The 25,937-nt window shown below is 59.5% G+C and overlaps 3 protein-coding genes across 4 annotated transcripts; all 3 read left to right on the top strand.

Annotated features, from left to right (window-relative positions):
- Positions 1-15: 15 nt before the first annotated feature.
- On the top strand, positions 16-8,594 carry TMC8 (transmembrane channel like 8). Its single transcript, XM_032617510.1, is given in 19 exon segments — positions 16-146; positions 730-938; positions 1,130-1,226; positions 1,229-1,271; positions 1,617-1,668; positions 1,670-1,769; positions 2,061-2,143; positions 2,674-2,810; positions 3,092-3,239; positions 3,574-3,751; positions 4,046-4,184; positions 5,667-5,722; positions 5,725-5,789; positions 6,134-6,231; positions 6,414-6,597; positions 6,753-6,883; positions 6,973-7,131; positions 7,553-7,631; positions 8,119-8,594. Coding segments are annotated over 18 exon segments (2,160 nt in total). The 5' UTR covers positions 16-146; positions 730-785; the 3' UTR covers positions 8,377-8,594.
- Positions 8,595-11,000: 2,406 nt separating this feature from the next.
- Positions 11,001-20,841, top strand: C20H17orf99 (chromosome 20 C17orf99 homolog). Its single transcript, XM_032616090.1, has 8 exons — positions 11,001-11,167; positions 11,746-11,826; positions 12,107-12,244; positions 12,601-12,630; positions 17,634-17,903; positions 18,060-18,156; positions 19,301-19,523; positions 20,181-20,841. The coding sequence occupies exons 1-7, from the start codon at positions 11,158-11,160 to the stop codon at positions 19,353-19,355; spliced, it is 681 nt and encodes a 226-aa protein (XP_032471981.1). The 5' UTR covers positions 11,001-11,157; the 3' UTR covers positions 19,356-19,523; positions 20,181-20,841.
- Positions 20,842-21,265: 424 nt separating this feature from the next.
- Positions 21,266-25,374, top strand: SYNGR2 (synaptogyrin 2). Of its 2 annotated transcripts, XM_032616088.1 has the most exons (4): positions 21,453-21,637; positions 23,471-23,708; positions 24,053-24,192; positions 24,282-25,374. In XM_032616088.1, the coding sequence occupies exons 1-4, from the start codon at positions 21,539-21,541 to the stop codon at positions 24,477-24,479; spliced, it is 675 nt and encodes a 224-aa protein (XP_032471979.1). In that variant the 5' UTR covers positions 21,453-21,538; the 3' UTR covers positions 24,480-25,374. The 2 variants fall into 2 exon arrangements, with proteins under 2 accessions (XP_032471980.1, XP_032471979.1); XM_032616089.1 differs by lacking the exon at positions 24,053-24,192 and having other exon boundaries at positions 21,266-21,637.
- The last annotated feature ends 563 nt before the right edge of the window (positions 25,375-25,937 follow it).

The following is a 25,937-nucleotide window of genomic DNA, read 5'->3' as shown; positions in this document are numbered from 1 at the left end:
GGGGAGGCGACGCTAGGGGTGCTGGGAGGCGACGGCTAGGGGTTGCTGGGGTTCCTGTCATGTGACTCCTCCCCTCGGCTCTCTCGCAGCCCGCCGGGAGTGGCGGGAGCCAGTCGGAGGACGGTCTCTCTGTCCCTTGTCCCCAGGTGAGTTGGGTGCAGAGTGAGGGGAGGGGGATCGTGAGGGGGTGGAAGAGGGAACTGAGGCCGAGGAGCTGCTGGCAGCTGGCGGGGAAGGGGTGAGAACCGCTGCTGAGGGGCAGAGGGGTCCCTTCCTTCCTTTCCCACGGCCGGGGCTGTAGCCACGCTTCCCCATTTGGGTTCCATGGGGGCCGGGGTGGACCCAGTCCCGGGATCTGGACCACCAGGTAGAAGACAGAGGAGGTCCCAACACGTCCAGATTCGAGGTGTTGCAGTATGCTGAATCCAGGGAACTGCGGGGTTTGCGGCAGAGAGGTCTTCCCAATGGGAGAAATCGGCACGTGGAATTGTCCCTTGCCAGGGGGCGATGGGGAAGGGCTTGCGGCCGCTGGTAACCGGTTGAGGTGGGGCAGAGCGGGCCTTGGGCTCCACCGCACTTAACTGTGCCCACACCTGGCCTTGGCTTTGTTTGTGACGTCCCATCTTTCCGAGCCCTTTGGACCTTTCTCCCCGTCTGACAGATGGGGAAACTGAGGCCATACGTTGCTTTGAGATGTGGCTGGAGACTGAGCCAGATCTCCTCCAACAGCATCCCCTCCCAGGAGGGGGAAGCGTTACAACCCCAACTTCAACCCCATCGCAGAGATGCTGAGGCAGTGGTCGGTGCAGGCCTCAGGGGAGCCAGAACCTGAGCCGGCCGGCGAGGAGCTGTGGGAGCAGGAGATGGAGCGGCTGTGCTCCTCCCAGGAACCTGTGCGGGTGCTGCCCTACGCCATGGTGGACAAGCGCTTCATCCGGGTGGGTGCCCGAACACCCTGCCGAACACAGCGGAGGAGGAGCAGTGGGGGTGGGGAGAGGATGCAAACTGTTGGTTGGGGGGGGTGGAAATCACCAGCAGTGGGAAGACTCCCTGGCCCATGCTCTGCCTGGCCAGGTGGGCATGCTGGGTGACTCAGGGACCCCTCCCATCACCACCCCATCCCAGGCAGCTGCGGGAGCCTGAGGGGGTGAAGACCTCGTGCTGGCAGCAGTGGCGTCGCAGGCAGCAGACTGCAGGACGGCGCCTGGGGGAGGCAGCACGGCGGCTGGCCGGGGCTGTGGTCTCTGGGAGGGGGCTCTCTACGAGATCGGGGTAGGACCCGAACCCCAATCCCCACCTCCTGCCTCCCCTCTCTGGAGTCTCAATGTCTAGTTTGGAAACCAGAGGAGGGCATTATCCCCCTGGCCATTGTACCTCTCCACCCGCACCAACCCACCCCGCCTTCCTCACACATCCCCCTCTGCCCCCAGAGCCTCCCTTCAAACCTTGGTGGATGATGGCACCCCTGTGGCTGTTAGAGGTACTTGCTAGGCCAGCCTCCAGGACTGGCCGTTACACTGAGGTCCCTGCGAGGCTGCTCACCCACACCCCACAACCCTCAGATTATAAGCTGGGCCCACGGCTCGGCGCCTCCGGACCCACCTGCTGTTCCCCGCAGGCCTCTTCGGCACGGAATCCTAGTCCTACTTCACCTTCCTTCGCTTCCTGCCTGCTGCTTAACCTCCTGACCCTTCTTCTGACCACAGCTTCGTCCTGCTGCCCCCTGACCTGGCTCCGCCCCCCTGACAGAGGACCTGCTCTGAACTTCAGTGAGTGCCTGGCCCACGGAGGGAACAGTGCCCCCCGAGCCCACCTGAACCCTGTGGGGCCTGGTCCACTGGGACAGCCCCAACCCTCTGTGTCCAAACCCTGGGCATCGTCCTGCTTGGGTCCAGCCATGAGGCTCTACTCGATCTCGCCTTTTGCATAACAGGCCTCCTGACATGCCCTCATGACCCTGCTCAGGCCTCCTGAGATTGGAGGCTATGGAGTGAGAGGGGCAGAGTCTCACCTATGCCTTGGGGACCCTTGCCTATTGGACCCCTCTCCCTCCTCGACAGCCCTCCAGTGTCCTGGTGGCCACCAACCCCAGACTGGTGTTCCCAAGTTCAACAATCTACTTTGGAATGTTTTAACCGGCAGGGTGAGTGGGTCTGTACTGGCTGTGGACCAGGGAGGCTGGGGAACCTGGTGATCTAGCCTCAGGGAACCCCAGTCTAAGAGGACCCTCACCCCTCCAAGGGCACGTTAGCTTCTAGGGAGACGATCCTCCACAGACAGGCTGGCTGGGTCAGCAGTGGGGTCAGAGAGAGGCTGAGGCCACTGTGCACAGCCCAGGCCCATGGATATGTGCCCACGGCCCTCAGAGCCCAGCTGGGGTCGGGGTTTGAAGGACAAGAAGGGAAAAAGTGTCCAGGATTCTGGGATAAGCACCACCCTGCCCTCATCCCTGGAAGCCACTGGGTGGTTACCGTGCGGGCTCCCGTGTTCCAGTCCTGGCTCTTCTTCTAAGCTGTGTGTCCTTAGGCAAGTTGCCCAACCCTTCTGAGCCTCTGTGAAATGGGGATACTCTTATTCTCTACCTGATGGGGTCACTGTGAGGACTAATGTGTTAACAGCAAGAAAACACTTAGCACACAGCCTGGCTCACTTGTCATTGTCTGACATCCCCAGGCCTTCAACAACACCTATCTCTTTTACGGCGCGTACCGAGCGGGGCCTGAGAGCAGCTCAATATACAGCATCCGCCTGGCCTACTTACTGAGCCCACTGGCCTGCCTGCTCCTCTGCTTCTGTGGGATTCTACGGCAGTGAGAGCAGAGCCCCTGCCTCCACCCCTTTCCAGGGGGTCTTCCCTGATCACCCCTGCTTGGCGTGGTACCCCCAAGCTGGCAGGGAGTCCCTGCCAATGGAGGTTCCAGGGCCGGAACTCTGCATCCCCAGCTGCAGACCTCAGGAGCGGGGCCACCGCTCCTGTGTCCCCACCCCCCCACCCAGGCCGAGGCCAGAGGCTGCACTTAGGGCTGCCTGGGACTTCCCATCCCAGATCAGAGCCGAGCCGAGGCTGAGCCCTGGCCTCTGCCCCCTCCAGGATGGTGAAGGGGCTGCCACAGAAGATGTTCCTGGGCCAGGACTACAGGTCACCTCTCAGCGCCAAGGTCTTCTCTTCCTGGGACTTCTGCATCCAGGGGCAGGAGGCAGCCACCATCAAGAAGCATGAGATCAGCAACGAGTTCAAGGTGTGTGTGAGGATGTGCATGAGTGTGAGTTGTGAGAGTGAATGAGTGTGTGGCTTGAGTGTGTCTGTGTGTGTGTGTGCGCACACGGTTTTCCAGCTGGAGGCGGGGGCTGTGCCGTGTCTGGGTGGTGAGCGCATCACCTGCACGGTACTCTGGGGGTGCTCTGGACAAACCAGCCCGTCCTGTCCCCGCCTCAGCGTCACCCCAACCTCGCCTAGAGCCTGGCAGCCTTTCTCCCCACGCACACCGACCTGGGGCTGTTTGCCAGCCCCCCTCCCCTTCCCCCTGGGCCAGCCATAACCCACCTGTGCCCCTGCCCCTGCCCCCATGACAGGTGGAGCTGGAGGAGGGGCGTCACTTGCTGATGGTACAGCATCAGACCCGGGCTCAGAGGGCCTGCCACCTGCTCACCTACCTGCGGGTCAACATCCTCATCGGGCTTCTGGTGGTTGGGGCCATCAGTGCTATCTTCTGGGCCACCAAGTACTCGCAGGACAACAAGGAGGTGCCAGGCGACTGACATGCATTTATTTAATCTGGCCAGGCCTGGGGAGGAGACGGGATGGTCCCGCTTTGCAGAAGAGGAAACCGAGGCCTCACAGAGGTTAAAGCAATTTGCCCAAAGTCATAACCAAGTCAGACAGGCTCTACCTGTGGATACCCCCTGCTGCCACTGGGAATAATCCGTGGGCTTCCAGATTCCGGGCCTGCACCAGAGTTACACTTGAAGGGGTCGTAGGGGATGTGGGGAGCCGCTGGGGGCCCCCACAGCCCGACGGCACCCCCTTATCCACTTCTCCCCACAGGAGTCCTGTTTCTGCTGCTCCAGTACCTGCCCCCTGGGGTCCATCGCCCTGGTCAACTTTCTGGGTCCCTGCTGTTTGTTTTCCTGGTGCAGCTGGAAAACTACCCTCCCAACACTGAGGTCAACCTCACCCTTATCTGGTGAGTGACACCTGGGGGGGTGACAGGTGGGACGGAGTGTGGAGGGCATGGAAGGGCTGTGTCCTGCCGCCTGTCCTTGGTTATCACCTGGCATCAGGGGTCCCGGTGCAAGGGAAGGCAGGCAGCTGCTCCCACACACAGTCTGGGGGGCCCCGGTCTAAGGTTCTCCAGTCCCCACCATCCAAAGCAAGCCAGTGACTGTTTTGCCAGGGCACGTTGGGTACCACAGTCACCTACCTAGGAACACAGCTCCCTCCCATGTGCCCCTGAGGGTTTACACCCCTCACCTTGACACCCTCACGTGACCTGTGAAGTTAGGACCATCCTCACTGCCACTGGATAGATGAGGACACTGAGGTTTGAAAGGGTCAAGCGCCTTGGCCAAGGGAGGCTCCCCATGCCTGCTGGGTGCAGGTTTCAAACTCAAGCCGTCCTCCGCCCCCAGGCTCTGCTCTGTCTCCTCTCCCAGGACTCGGGTCCTGCCTTGGACCCACCCACCCACAGGACCCCACACACACAACAGCTCCAGCCCAGGTTCTCTTTCCGTCTGCCACCCACCCCTCACTTGGCAGGGTCTGCTTTTCCTTGGGCTTCCCTGGCACAGAAGCTGTCCGGAGCCCATTCTGCGTATCTACCCATTCCGAGGTAGACTGTGTTTGCTTTGAAATTTTATTTTTGGAGTGGGTAATAGCACGTGCACATGGTAAAAAAAAAATTCAAAATGCTCAAAAGGATGGAAGATAAAAATAAGCCCCCACCACCCCTGCTTCCTCAACACAAGAACCACTGTTCCCAGCCAGGCTCCGGCCGTGTATCAGCCTTGAAAGTCCACACTTCATGGGATTTCCCTGGCGGTCCAGTGGTTAAGACTCCGTGCTTCCAATGCAGAGGGCGCGGGTTCGATCCCTGGTCGGGGCACTAAGATCCCACGTGCTGCAAAGTATGGACAAAAAGTAAAAAAAAAAAAAAAAAAAAAAAAGAAAGTCCACACTTTGATATAACGTGCAGGCAATCGTTTGGGGTTAGGCCACCCTACCTGTGTGATCCAGTTACATATTATTCAGGAGTATGCATGCACGTGTTTGTGATATATGGACGGTGTAAACAGACTAGGGCATTAATAGGCCTTAGAAGAGAGAGCTCACCTGCATTAATGATATAAAAGCACGTATGTGCCTGTGAATCTCCAAGCTGGGTGTGGGGGGAGGATGGCTGGACTGCCGTGTTTCCCAAACTGATGTAAACAGAACCTTTCTCCTGTGAATCATCTAGAGACCAAGATTCTAGGGAACGCACTTTGGGAAATATTGCGCACGCATGGAGCAGTTTGGAAGGAGGCTGGACTCTGGGTTTCGAGGGGGCTGGGGCCCGGGAGAGACTTGAGTTCATGCAGATGTCAGCCACACCTGTGTCCCGAGTAGATGTGCCATGTACCTGGGCTCCTCCGCTGACACAGTCCCCGCCCCCTCCCCTGACCCCCAGGTGTGTGGTGCTGAAGCTGGCCAGCCTGGGAATGTTCTCCTTCTCGCTGGGCCAGACTTGCTGTGCTTTGGCAGAAACAAGACCAGCTGTGAGTCCTACGGCTACAACGCATGTGACTACCAGGTGGCCGGTGACTCCATCAGGGCCTGTCCCTCCTGTCCTCTGCAAAGCCCCACCTCTTTGATCTCCTCGTCCTTCTCAGGGTCTCACCTTTGTGAGAGGCTGTGGGCAGAGTTGCCCACCCAGCAGTCACCTCCAGGGGGCGTCATTCACATCACATTCTGCGCTGTGCAGAAAGGCAGCCCAGACTGTGGGCGTTGTCTGCTGAAATCTTATCCCAGGCCCGGGTTTTAACTTAGGCAATCATATCAGACTCCAGGCAAGGCTCCTAGACCACAGAGTCCCCCAGCGGGTGGGTGAGGGGCGGTTGGGGACCGAGGGTAGTGACAGATGCCCCCTCTGACCAGTGCTGGGAGAACTCGGTGGGGGTGGAGCTGTACAAACTCAGCATCTTCAACTTCCTCCTCACGGTGGCCTTCACCTTCCTTGTCAGCCTGCCTAGGAGGTGAGCCACGTGGGGACACTACGGGGGTGGAGTGGGCGTGTCTGGGGGTGGCCAGTGGCCACAGCCAGGGGTGAGCGCTTCTACATGCCTGTTACCGTGTGAGTGTGTTATGGTCCACAGCCAGGACCGACGAGGTCCACACACTTCTGGGTGGTGGGTACCTGGGCACTCCCCTCCCCCAGGCTGCTGGTGGAGCGGTTCTCGGGCCGGTTCTGGGCCTGGCTGGACCGGGAGGAGTTCCTGCTGCCCAAGAACGTGCTGGACATCGTGGAGGGACAGACGGTCACCTGGATGGGCCTCTTCTACTGCCCCCTGCTGCCCCTGCTTAACAGCATCTTCGTTTTCCTCACCTTCTATATCAAGAAGGTGAGGGCTCAGGGGCTGGGAGGGAGCAGGGCCGCACCTGTGTGGGCACCTCGAGCGCCTTCAGCAGAGCAGCCCTCAACTCCTGCTGCTGCCCCGCCGGGCACCTCCCATCTGCACACTGCACTGAGGCCCCTATGTCCTTGCTCGCTCCCTAGTACACCCTGCTGAGGAACTCCAGGGCATCCCCTCGGCCATTCCGCGCCTCCAGCTCCATCTTCTTCTTCCAGCTGGTGCTCATCCTGGGCCTGCTTCTGGCCGCTGTGCCCCTGGGCTATGTGGTCAGCAGGTGAGGGGAGCAGACGGGCTGAGGCTGCCGGGCCGGCAGCTCGTCACCCGAGCACTGACACCGGCCCTCCTCTGGCGGTCTCTCCCCAGCATCCGCTCCTCCTGGGACTGTGGCCTCTTCACCAACTACTCAGCCCCCTGGCAGGTGGTCCCAGAGCTGGTGGCCCTCCGGCTCCCACCCCCTAGCCAGCGCATCCTCCACTACCTGGGCTCCCACGCCTTCAGCTTCCCCCTCCTCATCCTGCTCAGGTGCCTTTCAGGGCAGCAGGGGCCGAGGGAGGGGCACTCCCAGCCAGTCTCATGGGATCTGGGGGCCAGACAAGGAGAGCCCAAGGTCGCAGGGAGCCAGGGGCCCAAGGGCACGTGTCCTGGGGGTTGCCTTGTGCCCCTGGGCAGCCCCTGGAGGCCCTCACCTGTAAAGCGGGCACTTTAAGTGTCCACTGGGGAAGCACGTTGCCTGGTGCAGACACGCTGTGAGCCTGCCGCGCTTGTTATTCTTACTACCATTTAGAGGAGAGGGGCTGAGCGACCAGTGGGAGGAAGGAGAGGAGAGAGAAAGCGGTGTCTAGGAACCTGGAAGAGAGAAGACCCCGGGAGGTGGTTTTTAAGACTGGGGTGGGGAAGGAGGAAGTAGGGGGCTGACTGACCTAGCATCCCCGTCTATCCAAAGCCTTGTCCTGACCGTGTGCGTCTCCCAGTCCCAGGCCAGCGCGAGGGCCATCCGGGGGCTCCGGAAGCAACTGGTGTGGGTGAGTGTCCGCCGGACTGGGGAGGGGTCACGGACTCCGGGCAAGACCCTGTCGGGAGTGTGGCCTCAGGCCGCGGATAGAAGCGGGGAAGGTGGAGGGAGAGAACCGGTGCCTCCGGCCGGGAACCAGTCAACAGGAATGTGGCTTTAGGCTTGGGGACCCGGTTTAATGGGAGTGTGGGCTTGGGCCGAAGTAGGAGGTGAAACTGGCGGGGGCGTGGTCTCTGGCCAGGCTGGGGCGGGACCTGATGGGGCGTGGCCTTGGGCTGGGGCGGGATCGGGAGGGGCGTGGTCTCTGGCCCGGCGGGGCGGGTCTAGGGATAGGGCGGGAGATTAGTGGGGCGGGGCCGCAGCGGGGGCGGGGAGGGGAAACTCTAGTGGGGCGGGGCCTCGGGGCTGCTACTGCGAGGTGGCCGCTTCTCCCGCGGCAGCTGGTGAGAGGAGGCGCCGCTCGTAAACCGGCCGCTCGCTCCCCTCTTCCGCCCCAGCAAGTGCAGGAGAAGTGGCACCTGGTGGATGACCTGTCGCGGCTGATTTCGGAGCCGGGCTCCGGCGACTCTCTGGGGCCTGAGTCCCCTCACTCCCGAGGTTCGCGCCCGAGATCCTTCTGCCCCGGATTCCCGTGCCCGGGCTCCCCGGGACCCAGGGCCCCCAGGCCGGAACCCTCCCTTGAAGATCCTGCCGGGTTGTGCGGTGTCCGGGTCCCCGTCCGTAGCTGCCGCTTCCCCAGCGGTTCGGAGCTGTAGCACCGACCCCCACCACCGCCCGGAGCTTCCCCAGGGCCCCGTGTGCAGCTCCCCACTTCCTGACCCCTCGCCCCACGCTCGTGACCCCAGGTGACCACCGCCTCTCTCAGTGGGCCCTCCAGCAGGGTGCCCCAAGGTGGGGTGCATATACCTAGGGGCGTCAAGAAGAAAATATGGGAACTTGTATTTATATTTTTATCTCAATCCTTAAAAGTTTCTATTTTTGTTGAATGTTTTATAATATGCATAATATGTTAGTATAGTAACCCATGAATGCAGTTTATAAATACACACCCGTTGGCAGTGCTCAGGAATTGTTTATCCTGGGCAGTACCATTATAAAAGTCCAGAGACCTCCACCTGCGGGAAGGGGAAGGCCTGGCCGCAGTGAGAGCAAACAGTGGGGGCTTACTGTGCTCTGACTGCAGGCACCCTACACAACCTCCTGTAATTCCTCCTTCACCTGTGAGACCACTGAGACCCACAGACGTTATGAGTCAGCAAGGGGCAGAGCTCAGATCTGACCTGCATCAGGAGACACTCCGAGTGTGGGCCCCGGGAGGTAGCGGAGCCCGCTGCCCAGGAAGGCAGGGCTGCATCCAAGATTCCCAAGCCTCCGGTGCCGAGGCTGCAGAGGTTCTCAATCTGTGGTTCTCAGCCTCGGAGAACTCCTGAGAAGCCCCGTCAGATGCTGGCCCTGTGCCAGCGATTCTGACGCAATTGGTCCAGGTGCAGCCAGCAGCCAGACATCTGGACTTTCTAAAGCTCCCAGGTGACTCCCACCGGCAGCCAGGGTTGAGGATTGCTGGCCTAAAGAGCCGTCAGGAGGGAAGGTCAGGAGAAACCCCAGGACGTGCTTGATGAGGCTCTACTTCCAGCAGCAGGAGGCCAGCGCCTGGCTGGATTCCCAGCCTAGACACGGCATCTGGGCAGCTCTGGCCCGGCGCCCTCAGTCCAGGGGCTTCACGTGGTCATTGCAGTCTTGGCTGGTTCAGCTCCTCCTGTCGCTGTCCCTCTCTCTCACTCACCCAGCATCACATGACCCATCTGCCTGTCAACAAGTGCCGGGCCCTGTTCTGGGGCTGGTGATGAGACTGCAGGAGGCACGGGGAGCTACGTGCTCAGCTTGGGGAGAGCAACCAGTCTGGCCCCAAAGAAGGCGACACACGTTGTTAATTAGCAGCTTAGGGTCAACGTGTGGTCCCGGACCAGCAGCACCAACATCACCTGGGAACTTGTTAGAAAAGCCAGTTCTCAGGCCCCACCGCACCTCCTCTAAGGGTGGAGCCCAGCGATGTGGTTTAATGAGCCCCCGGGGGTGAGGCTGTTGGGTGCGAAGCGGGAGAACCTGCAGCACTGAGGCATCCAGGTCCATCTCATCACCTTCACGTGCCTTCAGAGAACCCGCCAAGTGCATCACCGGATGTGAGGGGGACGAGCTTCGGGACCTTGAGGAACTCAAACTCGGGGCCTCAGTTTGCTTGACCAAAGCCTGGGGATGACACCACCCTCCTCTGCGTGGTTGTGAGGATTGAATGAGCAGTTACTTATATAGTGTCCTTCCTAGGAGAGCAGTTGAGGCCCTATTACAACATGGTCATTGGCCTAAAGGAGCAAAGTGGGAGATGGGAAGGGGCCCTGATGGCCCTGTGACCGTGCTGGCCCAGCGAGGCAACCTGGGGCTCAGGGGGGAGCCGTCGCAGTCAGCAGGAGGGATTCGTGGAGTGGGCGACTAGCGGGGCCTTGGGGGATGGAGGACTCGACAGGAGGTGAAGGCAGAGGAACGGCCTGAGCCATGGTGTAGAGACGGGCCGGGCGGGCCTGAGCTGTGAAAACTGGGACTCTGAGGCCTCTAGACTGGGCTCTGGGGCCCAGGAGGACAACCAGAGTGAAGGCGGAACCAGCACACCTATGGCTGGGCTTGGAGAGCCCGGGGGTCCGGTAACGTTGAGCGTCTACCAGAAGCAAAGAAGACACACGTGGGCAGGGAGAGGCCCGTGGGGTTATTGCAGTAAGTGAAGCCAGGGTCTCTCCAGGTGCAGGAGCCCCAGTGCCTCCACCTTGGGCGGGGGGGTCCCGGACTCTCCCCACCCAGCCCTGAGAGGGCTCCCAGCTACTCTGGCCAAGGCAGCCCAGCACAGATTCCCACCCAGGGGACCCTCCCAGGAAAGTGACGCAAGGAGGTGCTGGTAAGGCCATTTATCATAGAGGAGACTGGCCCTCGGTGGGCAGGAATCACGAAATGTCAGTCTAGTGGGTGACAGGGGAGCTTTGAGGACACCCTGACTCCGCTCCATCTAGGTGACCTGGACTCACCTGGGGCAACCTACTCAGTGCTGTCACACCTGCAGCCTGTGGAGAAGAGGCGCAGAACAGCTCAGAGAAACAGCCCTCATTTGATGGGGCACACAGGTGATGGCTGGAGACGGGTAGTCAGGGTGAGGCAGTAGAGATGCCCCCGGTCCCACCAAGGCCTGGGGGAATTGTCCCTCAAGTCCACCCACCATTCTCTGCTCCGACTCTGGCTCCCCAGACACACCGATAAAAGGCGGAGGCTCCTCATGAGCTGCCTCAGCTCGAATCAGAAGCCCTGAGCACAACGTAGAGGAAAAACCTCGAGCTTCTGGGACTTCAGGCAACAGATTGCCCACAGCTGAGGGGACCCTTCTGACTGCCTTCAGTCGTCAGTTCCTTCCACACACCCCTCCCGGCAGAGTGAGAACAGACTTTCTGGAAGGGAATTTCGCTAGGAAAACTAAGAGAAGATTAGCTTTTGCCCAAATGCAGAGAGGTAGGTGGGTCCCCAGAGCACATCCCCAGGGGTGCGAGTCAGGACTCCGGGTGGCAAGGGGCAGACGCTGATTCTTGCCCACTGAGGAGAAGGGACCACCGAGCTGACAAAGCTAGTCCTCAGGGGAGCTCCAGGACACTGTGCCCAGGCTTGGGCAGGGTCATCCCACCAGACCAGCTTCCCAACACGCCCAGGCCTCAGTGGGTGCCCCTGAGCCGGGCCTAGGGGCCCCAGGGCAGGGCTATAACTGGCCTGCCTTGGGTCAGGTGCCGGTTCCCGGGCTGTGCTGGGGATGTGAGTGCCACTGACCTGTGAGGCTCTGTAGGAGAGAAGAGCCCGCACAGGAAGCAAATTGTTCCCTGGGGGTGGGACATCCTCCCTGAGGAAGACACCTGTGTACAAATCAAAGCTCCACGTTCTGTGATAGCAGGAGAAAAACACATATGCAGCTGTGTCAGTGTAGAAACAGGGAGTGTTTCAATAAAGTCTCTTCATTCATTTAAAAAAAAAAAGCCTCTGTGGGATTGGATGGGTCCTAGTCCCACCTTACCTGCTCCCTCTCTTCTCTCTGCCCTGAGCCCCCAGCCCTGAGGGGTCCAACCCACCAGTTCTTCAGAAGGACCCTCGTGATTACATCAGGCCCACCTCGATAATCTGGGATAATCCTCTCATCTCAAAATCAGTGGGCTAGCAAGCTTAATTCCCCCTTGCTGGCTACCAGTGCCTCCACCTTGGGGTGGGGGCGGGGTCCCGGTGAGGACTCCAGGGTGAGGACACGGACATCTTCTACCCCGGGGGTCCTACAGCTCGGCAGTGGCGGCGACTGTGAGCCCTGGTTTGGCTCCTGGCCCCTCCTAACTCCCTGGGGGTGTGGGGAGAGTCGCTGTCCTGGGCCCAGCCCTGGGGCGCTGTGGCATCCCGGTTATCTCCCCGCTGCAGGCACGCACCCACCCAGGGGGTACCCAGAGGCTCTGGAGTGGAGGTGGCCTCGCTCGAGGAAGCTCTTGCTCTCCTGGCTGAGGGTCCCACGCGGCAGAGGCATGAGAGTCCTGCGGCTGCTCTGCTTGGCTGCGCTAGGTGAGCTGCCCAGGGACATGGTGGAAGGGGGCTGCTGCCAGGGCCTTGAGGTGGCAGACTCAGGGTCCAGGGGTCTAGGGAGCACAGGAGACACCTCTGGAAGCACAGGACAGAGAGGGGAAGGTTTAGGCTTGAGTCTCAGAGCAGCCAGTTATTGCGTCACCACTCTGGGCCCACTCTACCCATCTGCGGAATGGGCTGATGGTACGAAACGCTCCAGGCGCCAAAGAGCTCCTGTGAGTGAAGGTGCTTGTGGAGTCCTGGGCCTCCTTCTGGGCTCAGGACGAGGCTCTCTGGGTGGGCTCTGGCCTCCCCTCCACCCTGGGCTCTCCTAACCGCCCTCCCCTCTCTTACAGCCACCAGCAGCTCCGCGAAGCAGGAGAAAGGTGAGTTTCCCAGCATGCTGGAGGGCGGAGTACCCCCAGATGGGGACCCTGGAGTCAGAGGCCCCACCCACGGTAGAGGCCTTGGCCGGCCGGGGGGAAGGGTGTTGCGGGTGAGTGGCGTCTGCTGCTAGACCACTGGAAGGTTCTGGACCCCAGCCTCAACCCCTGCAGGGCCCCGGAGGGTTGGAGAAGAGAAAGCTCTGCAGGAGGTGGGAGTGGGCGGGACAACAGGCAGCCGGTGGGGACAGTGACGTGGGGGCAAGGAGAGTGCTTGGCTTCCCCTTGGGCTGTGTGTGGTGGGGGGGGGCGGGTATTACCAGCGGAGGCGGGCAGAGGGCGTGTCCCAGGCAGGTGTACCCCAATCACTCTGAGTGCCTGATCTGTAGCAGAAGCCCCTCGGGGTGGGTGTGACCCCAGGGCAGGCTGGGGGCATTCTGGTGGGGTGCCTTGGCCCAGGAGGAGGGCGAGTGAGAGAATGAGGAAGTCTGGGCTCCCCCAACTCCCCCCTCCCTGAGGTCCAGCAAAGGGGAAACTGCCTGACTCTCAGAGGCAACAGGAAGGTGTCAGGGCCCCTCTCTCCACCAGCCGCCTGGTGTAAGAGCCGGTGAGAGGGGAGGCTCCCGGTGGCCGTCCCTCCTCCCCTCAGCTTTGGCCGCCTCCGTCTTTCCACTCCCCTTCCTTCTCCTGCCCTCTCCCCTGCCCCCATTTCCGACCCTGTTACCCTTAAAGTCAAGGTGGTCAGTCACCTCCTCCTCTCCACATCTCTGCAAGGGCGGCTGCCCTTCCTCTGGTCTCGTCTGGACCTGTAACTTCCCTGGTCTCAGGGCTGCAGCTGCAGCCGCCTCTATTCCACTTAAGGGTGGACCTCACTTGAGTGCCGCACGGGCTCAACTATCATTTCCTTATTTGCTTTAAAAACAAACACATCATGGTGTTTCCGCTAAAAGGGGAACAGCGCAGGGCCCTGGCCTCTGGGTCTCCGGGAAGTACCTGGGCAGGGCCGGTCCACCCCCCTCCGGCCCCTGACTTCTGCTCAGACTCTTGCCCAGCAAGTCCTGCTAACTGAACTCCTAAGGAGCCGACTGACAAATCATTCATTCATTCATTTATCCAGTCGTTCAGTAATTACTGGTTGAGCATCTCTTTGGTGCCAGGCGCTGCTTGAGGCCCCAGGATGGTGGGTGCAGAAACAAAACAGAGATCCCTGCCCTCATGTACCTTACATTCTAGTGGGGCCGGAGGGACAGACGATAATAAAAATAAGCACATTCTACAGCGTGCTAGAACGTGATAGGTCCCAGAGAACAGCAAGCAGGGAAGAAGGGAAGGGAACATGGGTTGGGGGTGGGGAGGGAGGGCACCATCTACTGGGAAGTCATCACTGAGAAGGGGACACGCCAGCAATGACACGAAGGAGGTGGTAGAGCAGGATGTGCCTGGACAAGGGCCTGCGTGGCCAGAGCACAGGAAGCAGGGGCAGGGGAGTGTTGGATGAGGTGGGGGGGGGGCAGTGTTGAGTAGGGGGGGACCCTGTGGACATAGCAATGGGAGGGTTTACAGCAGAAGGGTTGACCTGATTTACTCTTCCTGGGGTCATTTTGGCTGCTGTGTTGAGAAGAGATGGGGTGGGGATGAAGGGTAGAATCCCAGAGAGCCTTTAGACTGTTCCCGGGATCCAGAGGAGAGATTGGGTGATAGCCAGGAGGCCTGGCAAGGTGGTCAAGGTATATTCTGAAGGCCTTTGCTGATAGATGGGTTGGGATGGGAAAGACAGAGCTGTGGAAGATGACTCGGGGGGTTTTGGTCTGAGCAGCTGGGAACTGGCGAAGTCAAGGGCAGCCTTACAACTGATTACTACTAATGGGAACGAGAGGTTGGGCCTGAGATATTGGGTGTTAAGAGCCAAGATTTTGGAACGTTTCTCTCTGTGTATTTTGAAATCCCCAAGAATCATGGCAAGTGCAGTATTGCGTGTAGCAGGAACCAGGCACAAGAATCTTCAAGGGATGGTGGGCATTTCTCGGTAACTGTAACCCAGAGGGGCAGGGTGCAGTGTCTGAAGACATGAGGTTCAAGTCTGCTGTTTAGGGAGGGAGGAGGGAGAGTGGTCCAGGAATAGCAAGAGGATGCCCGCCCTCGCCATCCCACGCCAGTGTTGGGAAGGCTGTGAGGACCCCCCGCCCCCTGAAATACCACTGGTGCAGGCACTGCGCGGGGGAGGGGAGGCTGGTTTCCATTAGGTGTAGAAGGTGAGATGTGAGAGGAAAGCTTGAGGGTTCCAGGATTTGGTGCCAACTGAGCCTACCAGCCTTCCAGAGGGCACAGGGGGAGGTGGGACGTAAAGGGGGACTTTCAGAGCCCTAGAAAAGGTGGGGCAGGAAGATGAGGGTGACCTGGGAGCCTGGGGTCTCCCGTGGGGCTGCCATGAAAGAAGACAATGTTCGGGGTGGGGGCTGGGGAGCGGCCGGTCGAAGGACAGATTCAGAGTGTGAGTGAGTGCGTACAAAGGAATCTTGATAACTGTCCCCTCCCCCTCACTCCTGAAACCCGCTTCACTTGTAAGGGGGCTGTGCTAGTTTCCTGGGGCTGCTCTAATGAAGTACCACACAGAAATTGATTCTCTCCTGGTTCTGGAGGCTTCATCTGAAGCCTCACCTGCGGGCTGTGGTAGTCCTTGGCGTTCCCTGGCTCGTGACAGCATCACTGCAAACTGCCTCTGTCTTTACATGGCCTGTGTGTGTGTGTGTCTTTGTCTCTTCTCTTTAGGGCCCACCCTAATCCAGCATGGGTTACTGAAGTCCATCTGTAAGGACCCCATTTCCAAATAAGGTCCCATTCACAAGTACCTGGGGTTAAGGCTTGAATACATCTTCCTTTTTGGAGGACACAATTCAACTCTCAATAGATGGGCTGCTTGTTCAACCCTCATGAGATCCCTGGGCCCGAGCTCAGGTCTAATGAATTGGGCCTCCAGGGTTGGGACTCCAATCTCCAAGCTTCTGGGTTATCACAGAAACAAGCTAGGGAGAGGTAGGGGCGATCCTGAAGGGCCTCCAAGCCCAGCTGGACGGCAATCCACTGCCCAGCCTGGGCACAGCCCTAAGCCGCTCGCTCTTTCTTTAGTGACAGTGGGAGGCTCTGCACAGCCATTCGATCACCCCAGCCCTGGCCTGGCTCAGCTTCCGGTCCCCAGGGTGTCCTTGTCGCTTCATCAAATTCTGAGTGTGCCATCCTATCTTCAAATGTTCAGACACAGATGATGAATTTGTAATTAAATGATAGACCCCTCGTTATGGGTGGGCTAGATGCATAAACTAAATAATCAAAAGGAAAGACCCACACAAGTCTTGTTAGAATAAAAACTGAGTGCTCTACCCTGTAGGGCACTAAAAAAGAAAGTGGCTCCTGTCTGTGAACTTATGTAAATCAGGCTTCTATTAATGGCCATCGAAATGGAAATGAAGGTGGGCCAGCTTTTTCTTTCCATTTCTGTTAAGTCAAGGTCATTTCCCCACAGTGAAGGGAGCAAAAGTGTCATCACCCTGAAGCCTGGACCCACATTTCCCTGGGGGGGGTGGGGGAGGAAGATTCTGGCCCCAAGAGCCGTTGACTGTTGGGCCCCAGAGTCACGTTGACGAAATTGTTGGTAGCAGTTTGCAAACTGGAGCCCCGGAGAGTAGATTAAACTCTAGATAGAGCTTTACTTAACTTCAAAGATTTTGCATGAAGGAGTGTTTGAAAAAAAAAAATAGTATGAGGGCTTCCCTGGTGGCGCAGAGAGTCCGCCTGCTGATGCAGGGGACGCGAGTTCGTTCTCCGGTCCGGGAGGATCCCACATGCTGCGGAGCGGCTGAGCCCGTGGGCCATGGCCGCTGAGCCTGCGCGTCCGGAGCCTGTGCTCCACAACGGGAGAGGCCACAGCAGTGAGAGGCCCGCGTATCGCAAAACAAAAAAATTCTGGGTATTTCACATGAATAGAATCATACAATATGTGGCCTTTCGTGTCTGATGTGTTTCATTCAGCATAATGTGTTTTTCTGGTTTTTACATTTTATTTATTTATTTATTTGGCTATGTTGGGTCTTTGTTTCTGCGTGAGGGCTTTCTCTAGTTGTGGCAAGTGGGGGCCATTCTTCATTGCGGTGCGTGGGCCTCTCACTATCGCGGCCTCTCTTGTTGCGGAGCACAGGCTCCAGACGCGCAGGCTCAGTAGTTGTGGCTCACGGGCCTAGTTGCTCCGCGGCATGTGGGATCTTCCCAGACCAGGGCTCGAACCCGTGTCCCCTGCATTAGCAGGCAGATTCTCAACCACTGCGCCACCAGGGAAGCCACAGCATAATGTTTTTAAGGTTCATCCATGTTGTAGCAGGTGTCAGTGCTTCATTCCTTTTTATGGATGAATACTCTTCCGTTATGTGGACGGACCACATTTTGTTTATCCATCATCCATTGATGGACATCTGGGCTGTTTCCTTTTGGCTGTTGTGAATAGTGCTGCTGTGAACATGTGTGTACAAGTATCTGTTAGCGTCCCTGTTTTCAATTCTTTTGGTATATAGCTAGGAGTGGAATTGCTGGGTCATGTGGTAATTCTTTAACCTTTTGAGGAATTGCATTTTCTTAAGGTGCTTGTTAAATGTTGGTTTCCTTCTTCCTCTTTGGACTGTCTCATCTTTAAGAGACTGCCTAAATTTTATTCATTGTTAATCTGAATTCAAAATTAACTGGGTGTCCTGTATTTTTAGCTGCTAAGTCTGGCAACCCAGAATATACCACATGAAAATAAAACCAAATACATGTATGAAATTGTATGGTATACACTGCAAGTAGGGTAGAAGCTCAGACGCGAGGCGGAGGGAGCAATCCAGGAGGCTGCCTGGAGGAGCAATCAGTCAGTTAGGCCCCTAGGCTCATTAGGCATGTGTACGGAGGGAACTGGCTAGGGGGAGGGCATTAAAGTCTCCCAGCCACACCTGTGCTCCCGCCCTCTCCCACCCTGCCAGAGCCGGTGTCCCAGCTGCAAGCTGACTTCACCCTGTTGGACAGGGGGTCAGGCCTCAGGGTAGAGGTGTTCTGCCAGGCGTCCTCGGGCAGCCCACCCATCACCTACAGACTGGTCAGGAGGAACGGGCACATCCACATGCAGCAGACTCGGAACCCTGGGCAGCCAGCCAACTTCTCCTTCCCACTGAACCAGACGTCGGCCTGGTTCCGGTGCCAGGCTGAAAACAACATCAGCGTCCAGCACACTCCCTTCACACTGGTGCCCCCAGGTGAGAGGGCCCCTTGGTTTCCAGAGGGGCAGCTGGCGCTTCTGAGTAGGTCAGTGGGAGGTGCCAAGAGCAGGGACGGGTGCCCTGACGCAGCCCTGCCTACCCTGGCCTGGCCTAACGGAAGTCCAGCCCAGCTGTCCCCCGCCTCCTTCACAGGAGAGCTGCCCCAGGGACCCACCTTCGTGCTGGCTGGCTGCCTCATCTCCATCATAGCCATCTTTTCTTGGAAACTGAGCTGGACCAAGCAGATCAGGTAGGAAAAGGGTGCTGGATGTGGGGGAGGAGTGAACTGCTGATGGCCTATGCGGACCAACGGGGGCCCTGGCTTGGCAGAGCCGGTGGTGGTTTGGTAGGGCAGGGCTGCCGTTGGAACCAAGCAGGACCCTATGGGGCTTTCCCAGGACAGACCCCTCCTCCATATCTTCTGCTGTAGCTCCTCTCTGAAGTACCCAGATAACAGTATCTCAGGCATATTTCCTGAATTTTTCAGATGCTAAAACCCACGACCCAATGGAAGAAATTAACTACTTGATGATCATGGGTTCGTAGCCCAGGGGCCTTCTGGTGCCTAAGGATTGATAATGTTAACCTCTGTGAGACCAACCAATCAGAGAATTGATCACATACCCTGTGGCTCCCCTCCCTCACCTGGCCAATAAAAGTGCTTTGCTGAAAGCCCACGAGGAGTTCGGAATTTGGGGGGTCACGAGCGCCCCTGCCCCGTCCCCCTTGCATGGCCCCGCAGTAAAACTTTCTGTGCTCCAAACTCCAACATTTTGTTTTGTTTGGCTTCACAGTGTGTTGGGCACATGAACTTGAGTTCGGTAACACCACCAGGGCAAAGAAAGGGCCGTATGGCTTATGCATGACTTGCAAAAGTTTACTTAGGGCCTACCGTGTGCCAAGTGCCCATGGAGCACGTTGGCAGCTTTATCTGACCCTGACCATGCTCTAGCCGCCTTGTCGTGGAGTCCACTGCCTCTGGGTGGGGCTCTCTCCAATACTCCCTATTGGTCTGAGGAGGATGGAGCCTCCGGGGCACCAGGGTGGGCCAGGGGCTTCTGCCCTCCATGGAAACCCCGTCAGTCTTTCCAGCTGGTGACCGGAGGCAGGGGCCGGACCTCCTGGGGTCCCCTCTCTAAGGCTATTACTTCACTGACTTGTAAAGTGACCAGGGCCTTTGTGCTGTCCAACTCTGGGCAACGCAGGCCTCTGTGTGCCCCACCTGCCTGGCCTTTGGCAGCGGTCACCTCTGCCTCCGAACTTCGCACCTCCCCTCGTTCCTAAGACACTTCTGTCTCCTGGTCATCCTCCCCGCCCCTCTGGTACCAAAGCTGTCTCCCCAGAATCACACCCCTGTCCCTCCCTCGAAGAGAAACCAATTACTCTTATCTAAGTTTCAGGAGGAAGCAGCAAACAGAAAAAAAACAAGAACCAATTAGAACCAACTAGGCTCAAGATGGCGGAGGATTCGACTTCCAATAGATCTAGAGCCTTACTACACGCTCTATACGTTAGCTAAATGACACACCCACCAGCACCTGGACAGCTGGCGATCACCATGATGACAACCAGAAAAGCCCCTATGAGAACTGAAAAGGAGAGTTGCATCAGTTCCAGGTCCAAACCACACCCCTGTTTTTTGATAACTCATGAATATTCCTCCCACTCATTCCAAACCCCTCCCTTTTACTCCAACCCTCCTATGTATTTGGTGTCTCCAACTGAATTGGGTTGAGTTGATTTGCAAACTAGGTTCCTGCTTCTCCATTCTTTGGCCATTGAAGAAAGCTGGTGCTCTTCCAGTCTCAGCATCCGTTTTGTTATTGACTGAGCAAATCAAACCTCCCTGGCTGAGACAGGGGGTCTCAGCCTGAGCTAGGACCCCAGTGTGGGTTTGGTCGACCAATTCACTAACATCTGGCCAGCCTCTTTGGTGGGCTTTGTCCAGGAGTCCTTGGCACTCTCCTTGTCTTACCTCTGCGCCCCTCCCTCCCAAGTCTGTCCCAGAGGCTAGGCTCATGGACGAGCCATGTCAGCTCTCTGAGCCTCAGTTTCCCCTTCTATAACAGGGGGTATACAGACCAGGGGCCAGTACTTGGCCTCCAGGTGATTCAGTGCCCCCACCTTATTTCGTGGTGTGACTAAGCCTCACGCCCCTCGTCCTGCCCAGGGCACTGATGCACTTGCCACCAATAAAATTCCTGGAGGCCTTGGGAGGGGGTGGCTGGGAGGTGTGCTGGCTTAACCTGGAGTCTCAACTCCTTTGTCATCAAGGTCGTGACCAGAAGATGCAGGCTGGGCAGAGTCCCCAGGAGAGCCCTGGTCCTTGTCCCCTATAGAAGGACCCACCATTTGAAGAAATGAAATGAAGAAAAGAATGAAGAAAAGCCCCACCAGCCTGGATTCTTGAAGCGCTGGTGTTCTTCATCAAATACTCATGGTGCTAGTTTGAGGGATTTAGTATGGGGGGAGCTGTAGGGGGAAGGAGAGGTCCATAGGGGGACGGGGCTCTGTGAGGGCCCCTCTCCTCACCGCTCAGCAGCTCGTCACCGTCCATCCAGGTCTGGGGAGACGGTGGGGTAGATGTGAAGGCCCAGAGGCACCAGCCCACCCAGGACCACTGCTTCCTCCCCCACCCCTGCTCCCCTCTTCCCTGGAGTGGCACCCCATCTCCTGGTGGCCCAGTCCTCTGGCTCCACTGCTGACCTGTCACCGTCCCATTCACCTGGAGGACTCTGGGCCCCACCTGGCCAGCACCCCCTCATTAATCCTTACCTGCAACTATGATGTCTGGAATTCCTCCCTGCCGAATCAGCCTGAGGCTCCTGGAGAACCAGCCCCCCTCCCCACCCACACACACCTAGAGCCATCCCAGTTTGGACGCTCTGAACCATTTCCGGAAAGAATTGTATTAAACTCTGCCCCCTGCCGGCCACCCTGGGAACTTCGTTTCTGTCTGCACACCATCTTGGAGCCTGGAAGTCGGCCCTACGCACGGCCCTACGTCGCCCTGGGGCCGGGCCCGGCTCGGGAAAAACTGGGAGGGGCGGTGGTCTCGACCACATCCCAGGCTTAGCTCCAGAAAGGAGGAAAGAGTGACAGGCCATGCAGGGAGGGGTCCAGGCTGTGGCCTGGGGTTTGAGTAGAATGGGGGAGAAGAGAGGAGGTGCGTAGGAGCCTGGGTCTTGGGCAGATGGGGCCCAGACGGCGTCTGGCGGGGCTTCCTGGAGGCGGAGGTGGGAGTGCAGGGGCAAAGAGTGGATGGAGCAGGGGGGCGGGCCCTCCTTGCGACCCTCTCTTCCTGGGAACTCTCTGGCCCTTTCCAGTCGCCCTGCGGACCAGCAGAGCAGAGGGACGAGACTCCGGCCGAGAGGTGGACTGGACAACGAGTCCGCGGCCGCTGGACGGATGTCGGCCGCTGGAAGCGCAGGCCGGGATGTCGGGGTAACCCTGCCGCTCCTGCACCGCCGCTCGTCTTGGGAGGACTTTGCCCTCGGTCCCTGGGGCGGTGCTGGCCACGCCCCTGGGGAGGAGCCGGGCCGGGGGCGGGGCGGCGGGCTGGCTCCTCAGCAGTCCGCGGCTGCGGTGGCGGCGGTGGCGGCGGCGGCGGCGGCGACGGCTGCGACGGCGACATGGAGAGCGGGGCCTACGGCGCGGCCAAGGCGGGCGGCTCCTTCGACCTGAGGCGCTTCCTGACGCAGCCGCAGGTGGTGGTGCGCGCCGTGTGCTTGGTGAGCCGGGGTGCGGGGCCTCGGGGAACCGACTTCGTCGCCAGGCCGGGGGAGTGGGGCCGCTGCGAGCCTGAGAGCGCGACAGGTGGTGGCGGCCGAGGCCCGGGGGTGGGAGCGGCGCGCGTAGGGCGGGCGAGCGGGGCCCGGGACCCTCCAGCCCCTCAACCCCCGGGCGCCGCCGCCCCCCGAACCCGGGTCCCGCCACCCCCCACCTCCCAGCCCGGGCGCGGAATGGCCGGGCGGCACCGCGGGGAGCAGGCCCGTGGCCCTGCTGGCAGTGGGAGGAGTTTGAGGCGGCTCCAGGACAGGTGGCCGGCACGCCGCGACTCCCACCCTGGGGGAATTCATCAGGAAGGGGCTTTCCGAAGCCACGTGGGGTGCGTGGGGTTGGGGGGCAGCCTGGCGCCCTGAAATAGAGTCTCTCAAGAGCAGCCCATGGGTCTGCTTCCCCATCCAAGATCAGGTGACCCCAGGATGTTCCCCTCCATGTGAGCTGGATGAGCGCTCCAGTACCAGGTTACCGGGGGTGGGGCGTTGGTGGGAGGTCCCGTGCTCTCGGACAACCAGAGCCCAAAGCTGAACAAGCTGTTAGCCAGCCCGCAGGCAGAGGGCTGGGCATGCGGCGCCCACACCACACCTGCCCCTGCCTGGGACTGGAGCCCTACGCGTTGCCCTGGTGACACTCTCACCCCCGCTCTGCCTGACTGTGGGGTCTGACTCCAGGAGCAGATGCCCACGTTTCGGGATGGCAGTGCCAGGAGTCAGGCTGGCACAGTGCTCCCAGCATCCAGAGTTCCGGCTTCATCTCCAGCTGGGGGTGGGGCCTGTGACTGCCAGCTCCAGAGCCTATTGAGAGGGCCTGTGCAGGCAGGCAGGGCAGGCTGGGGAGAGGCCTGGGCCGGTCCCAGAGGGAGCCAGGCATCCAGACTGTCCCGGGTCTGCTGACATAAGGCAGGGGTGAGCGGTGGCCTTTCAGTTTGGGGCGGAGACGGGTGACGTGAGGCTTTTCGCAAGGGCCTGGAGCCCCTCCCAGCGTTCTGGCTGGTACACCCCCTCGACCCCCACCCCAGTACATCCAGGGGTCTGCGTGCAGAGCTGTGTCCACAGGCCTGCTGGGCAGACCAGCTTGAGGTGCTCTGTGTGGGTGGGACCCACTGTGAGCGGGAGGCCAGCTGGGGTTCCCTGGGAGGGCAGGGGCCAGGATGCCAAAGAGCCCAGAATTCCTTGTAGGAAAGAAGCTGGCCAAACTGGGGAGCCCAGCAGGGAAGAGGTGGAGGGGGCTCCAGGAGGTGGGGGTCTGGGGACGCTCTTTCGGCTCGGAGGCATGGCTTTCCTGAGGTGGGAGGAGCCCTCCATCACTGGGTGTTTAGGCAGAGGCTGGGTGCTGTAGAGGTGACTCAGACAGGTGATGGGGGTGAGACTCCAAGCTTGGGTTTTTATGACTTTGTGACCCATCCTGTTTAAAACTCACTGAAAGTGGGAGTGCTTTAGTTTGGGCGATTGCCGTTAACCTTCAAGTACCTAACCACCAGTACCCATCCTCCAGGCAGACAGCTGGGCGGGCAGTCCCCTCCCAGGAGATCCCCTTCACTCCCCACCATCCCCAGTCCAGGAATCCCCGGCCATGCCCCTCGTGACTTGTGACTGGTGTCTGGAGATAGCCCAGGAGAAGGGAGAGGGAGGGGCTCGCTCCCCAAGTTCAGGAGGGGCTGGGACACCGACCTGGAGCAGGGGGGACAGCAGGAGCAGAGGAGGCCCCACTCTGTGTGCCACCTGGGGGGTTTGTCCCACGAGGGTAGCAGTCACTCAGCCCTTCCCCTGCCTCCCCCTCAGGTCTTTGCCTTGATCGTGTTCTCGTGCATCTTCGGTGAGGGCTACAGCAACACCCACGAGTCCAGACAGCAGTATTGCGTGTTCAACCGCAACGAGGACGCGTGCCGCTTCGGCAGCGCCATCGGGGTGCTGGCCTTCCTGGCCTCGGCCTTCTTCTTCGTGGTCGACGTCTATTTCCCCCAGATCAGCAACGCCACTGACCGCAAGTACCTGGTCATCAGCGACCTGCTCTTCTCAGGTATCTGCCGGCTGCACCTCCGTTTGATCTTGGGGTGAACAGGAGCGGCAGTGGTCCCAAGAGCTCTAGGGTGCTGTGACTACAGAGCTTGGGAGGGGTGGGAGTAGCTCCAGGTCCCCAGACCTCCCAGCAGACAGGCTGTCACGGAAGGATTTCTCACCATCTGCTGAAACCCTCCGCAGCTGAGTGGGACTTGGAGCAGGGACTCCCAGGATAGCATCTTGTCCCCACCCTGGCTTCTGCATCAGTGCCCTTTACACCCCCGGAGGCTTCTCCCTCCAGGAGGTGCCTGCCCTCCTGCCTACTCCGTGGAGCTAACCCTGCCCTCCTGGCCTTCTCCCCAGCTCTCTGGACCTTCATGTGGTTTGTTAGCTTCTGCTTCCTTGCCAATCAGTGGGCAGCCACCAAACCGGAATATGTGCTGGTGGGAGCCGACTCGGCCCGGGCGGCCATCGCCTTCAGCTTCTTTTCTGTCTTCTCCTGGGTAAGTGGACCAGGACGGGCCAGGGTCCTTGTGTCTTTGGTGAAGGGTGGTGGAGGGCTGAGGAACCCAAACCTCGGGGCTCTCTGCAGGGCGTGCTGGCCTCCTTGGCCTACCAGCGCTACAAGGCCGGAGTGGACGACTTCATCCAGAACTACGTGGACCCCACTCTGGACCCCAGCACGGCCTACGCCTCCTACCCAGGCGCGCCTGTGGACAGCTACCAACAGCCGCCCTTCACCCAGAACGCCGAGACCACAGAGGGCTACCAGCCGCCCCCCGTGTACTGAGCTGCGGCCGGGGATGGTAAGGGAAGGATGGAGGGCGCCTGGGGGGGCCTCCCCTCTTCCCGGACTCCTCCCCCGAGGCTGGTCTCCCAGAGCTGCCGGCCCTGCTCGATCCACCTGGCGCCTGTCGGAGCTGACGCACAGCCTGGAGAGAGAGCCCCTGCCTCCTCGTCCTGGCTACTGGCCTCAGAGCCTCGGCCTGTGCCCCAGGGGGCTTCACCCACCACTCCTCGAGGGCATTTTTTAGGGAAGGGTTTTTGGTTGGATGGGTTTTGTCATTGCTTTTAATGATCCCCAACCCCACCTGAAGTAGCTCCAAGGGCCCGATGTGCTGGTTTGACAAGTGCCTTAGCTTCTCCCCAGCCTGAAGGAGCCGGGCCACGTGCAGGCCTCGGTGGCCACCGCCATCTGGGGGTCTCTGCCAAAGATGAGGCTGTGGGGCCTTCCCCCTGCTCTGCTGCTGGCACTGGGCTGGGGCTCCTTTCCTCCTCACTCAGGTTCATTCTGCCCCCAGCCCCCTGCCCCCTGCCTGCTCTGCAAGCGGCAGCCCGTGCTGACTGCTGAAGTGTCTGCTCGCTTGGATCTGGGCTCTATGCCAGTGCCTCTGGGTCACCTTCCTGACAGCCTAGGCACAGGGCTGGTGCCGCCCCCCACCAGCGGGCTCGGGCGGGCAGCACTGTCTCTGCTCCCACCCCTTAGCCACAGGAAGGGGCTTTGCCTGACGACAGCACCCAGCTTTATGTAAATACCCCACCACCGTTAGTTGGGAGGCGTGGAGCACACCCACAGCCCCCAGGCTGCTCTGAATGTATTGCAGAGCCTTGGGGGAAGATGCACAGCACCCTTGGATTCTGTTGACTAATTTTGGAGATGGAATAAATGTTTTTCTCATTCATAATCTCCATTGTCATGGGTGGAGCCTCTGTCTAGGGGTAGGAGAAAGAGAAATTCCACCCTGAGGTACACCCTCTGGCCGAGGTCTTATGGAACCTGTATTTTGAACAGAGTTGTGGCAGTCTGGCCCTCCAGCGTGCCTAGCAGCTCCCTGCCACCCCCACCCCCCCACCGACCCAGGGTCTCATTGCTCACGCTGCCCTCCCATCAGCATCTTAAAATAGTAACTGTGCTCAGCCTGTAAACAACATGGCTTTTCTGGGCCGCTCTGCCAGGGTCCTGGCGTGCCCCTGGAGGGGCAGGGGCCCTCTGCTTCCCGTAGACAGGGCTCAGCACCTCTGCAGCCTGTTCCGGACACACAGGGGGCCGGCCTGACCGCCCAGCCCGCCCCAGGGAACAAGCCCGGCTCAGGCAGGAGGCCCGGGCCCCCAGGGCAACTCGGGGCTTCCCCTTTTGAGCCCAGACAGGGAGCTGTCAAAGGTGGGCCACAACAGTTTCAAAATCCTGAGTAAAAACTAATAGGGTTTGGGAATTACGGTCTCATCACTGTACTGCACCTTTGTAACC

This window comes from Phocoena sinus, chromosome 20, assembly GCF_008692025.1.
Source record: "Phocoena sinus isolate mPhoSin1 chromosome 20, mPhoSin1.pri, whole genome shotgun sequence".
NCBI lineage: Eukaryota > Metazoa > Chordata > Mammalia > Artiodactyla > Phocoenidae > Phocoena > Phocoena sinus.
The sequence above is the reverse complement of the archived record's forward strand: the minus strand, read 5'-3'. Positions and strand labels throughout refer to the sequence as shown.

Bases quoted from the DNA above. Each gene is read 5' to 3' on its own strand.
- SYNGR2 (XM_032616088.1), top strand. From the start codon at position 21,539: ATGGAGAGCGGGGCCTACGGCGCGGCCAAGGCGGGCGGCTCCTTCGAC. The intron at 21,638-23,470 runs GTGAGCCGGGGT...CCTCCCCCTCAG, and splicing joins TGGTGCGCGCCGTGTGCTTG to GTCTTTGCCTTGATCGTGTT. The intron at 23,709-24,052 runs GTATCTGCCGGC...CCTTCTCCCCAG, and splicing joins CAGCGACCTGCTCTTCTCAG to CTCTCTGGACCTTCATGTGG.
- C20H17orf99 (XM_032616090.1), top strand. The intron at 11,827-12,106 runs ATAATCCTCTCA...TCCCCGCTGCAG, and splicing joins GCCCACCTCGATAATCTGGG to GCACGCACCCACCCAGGGGG. The intron at 18,157-19,300 runs GTAGGAAAAGGG...CTCTTATCTAAG, and splicing joins AGCTGGACCAAGCAGATCAG to TTTCAGGAGGAAGCAGCAAA.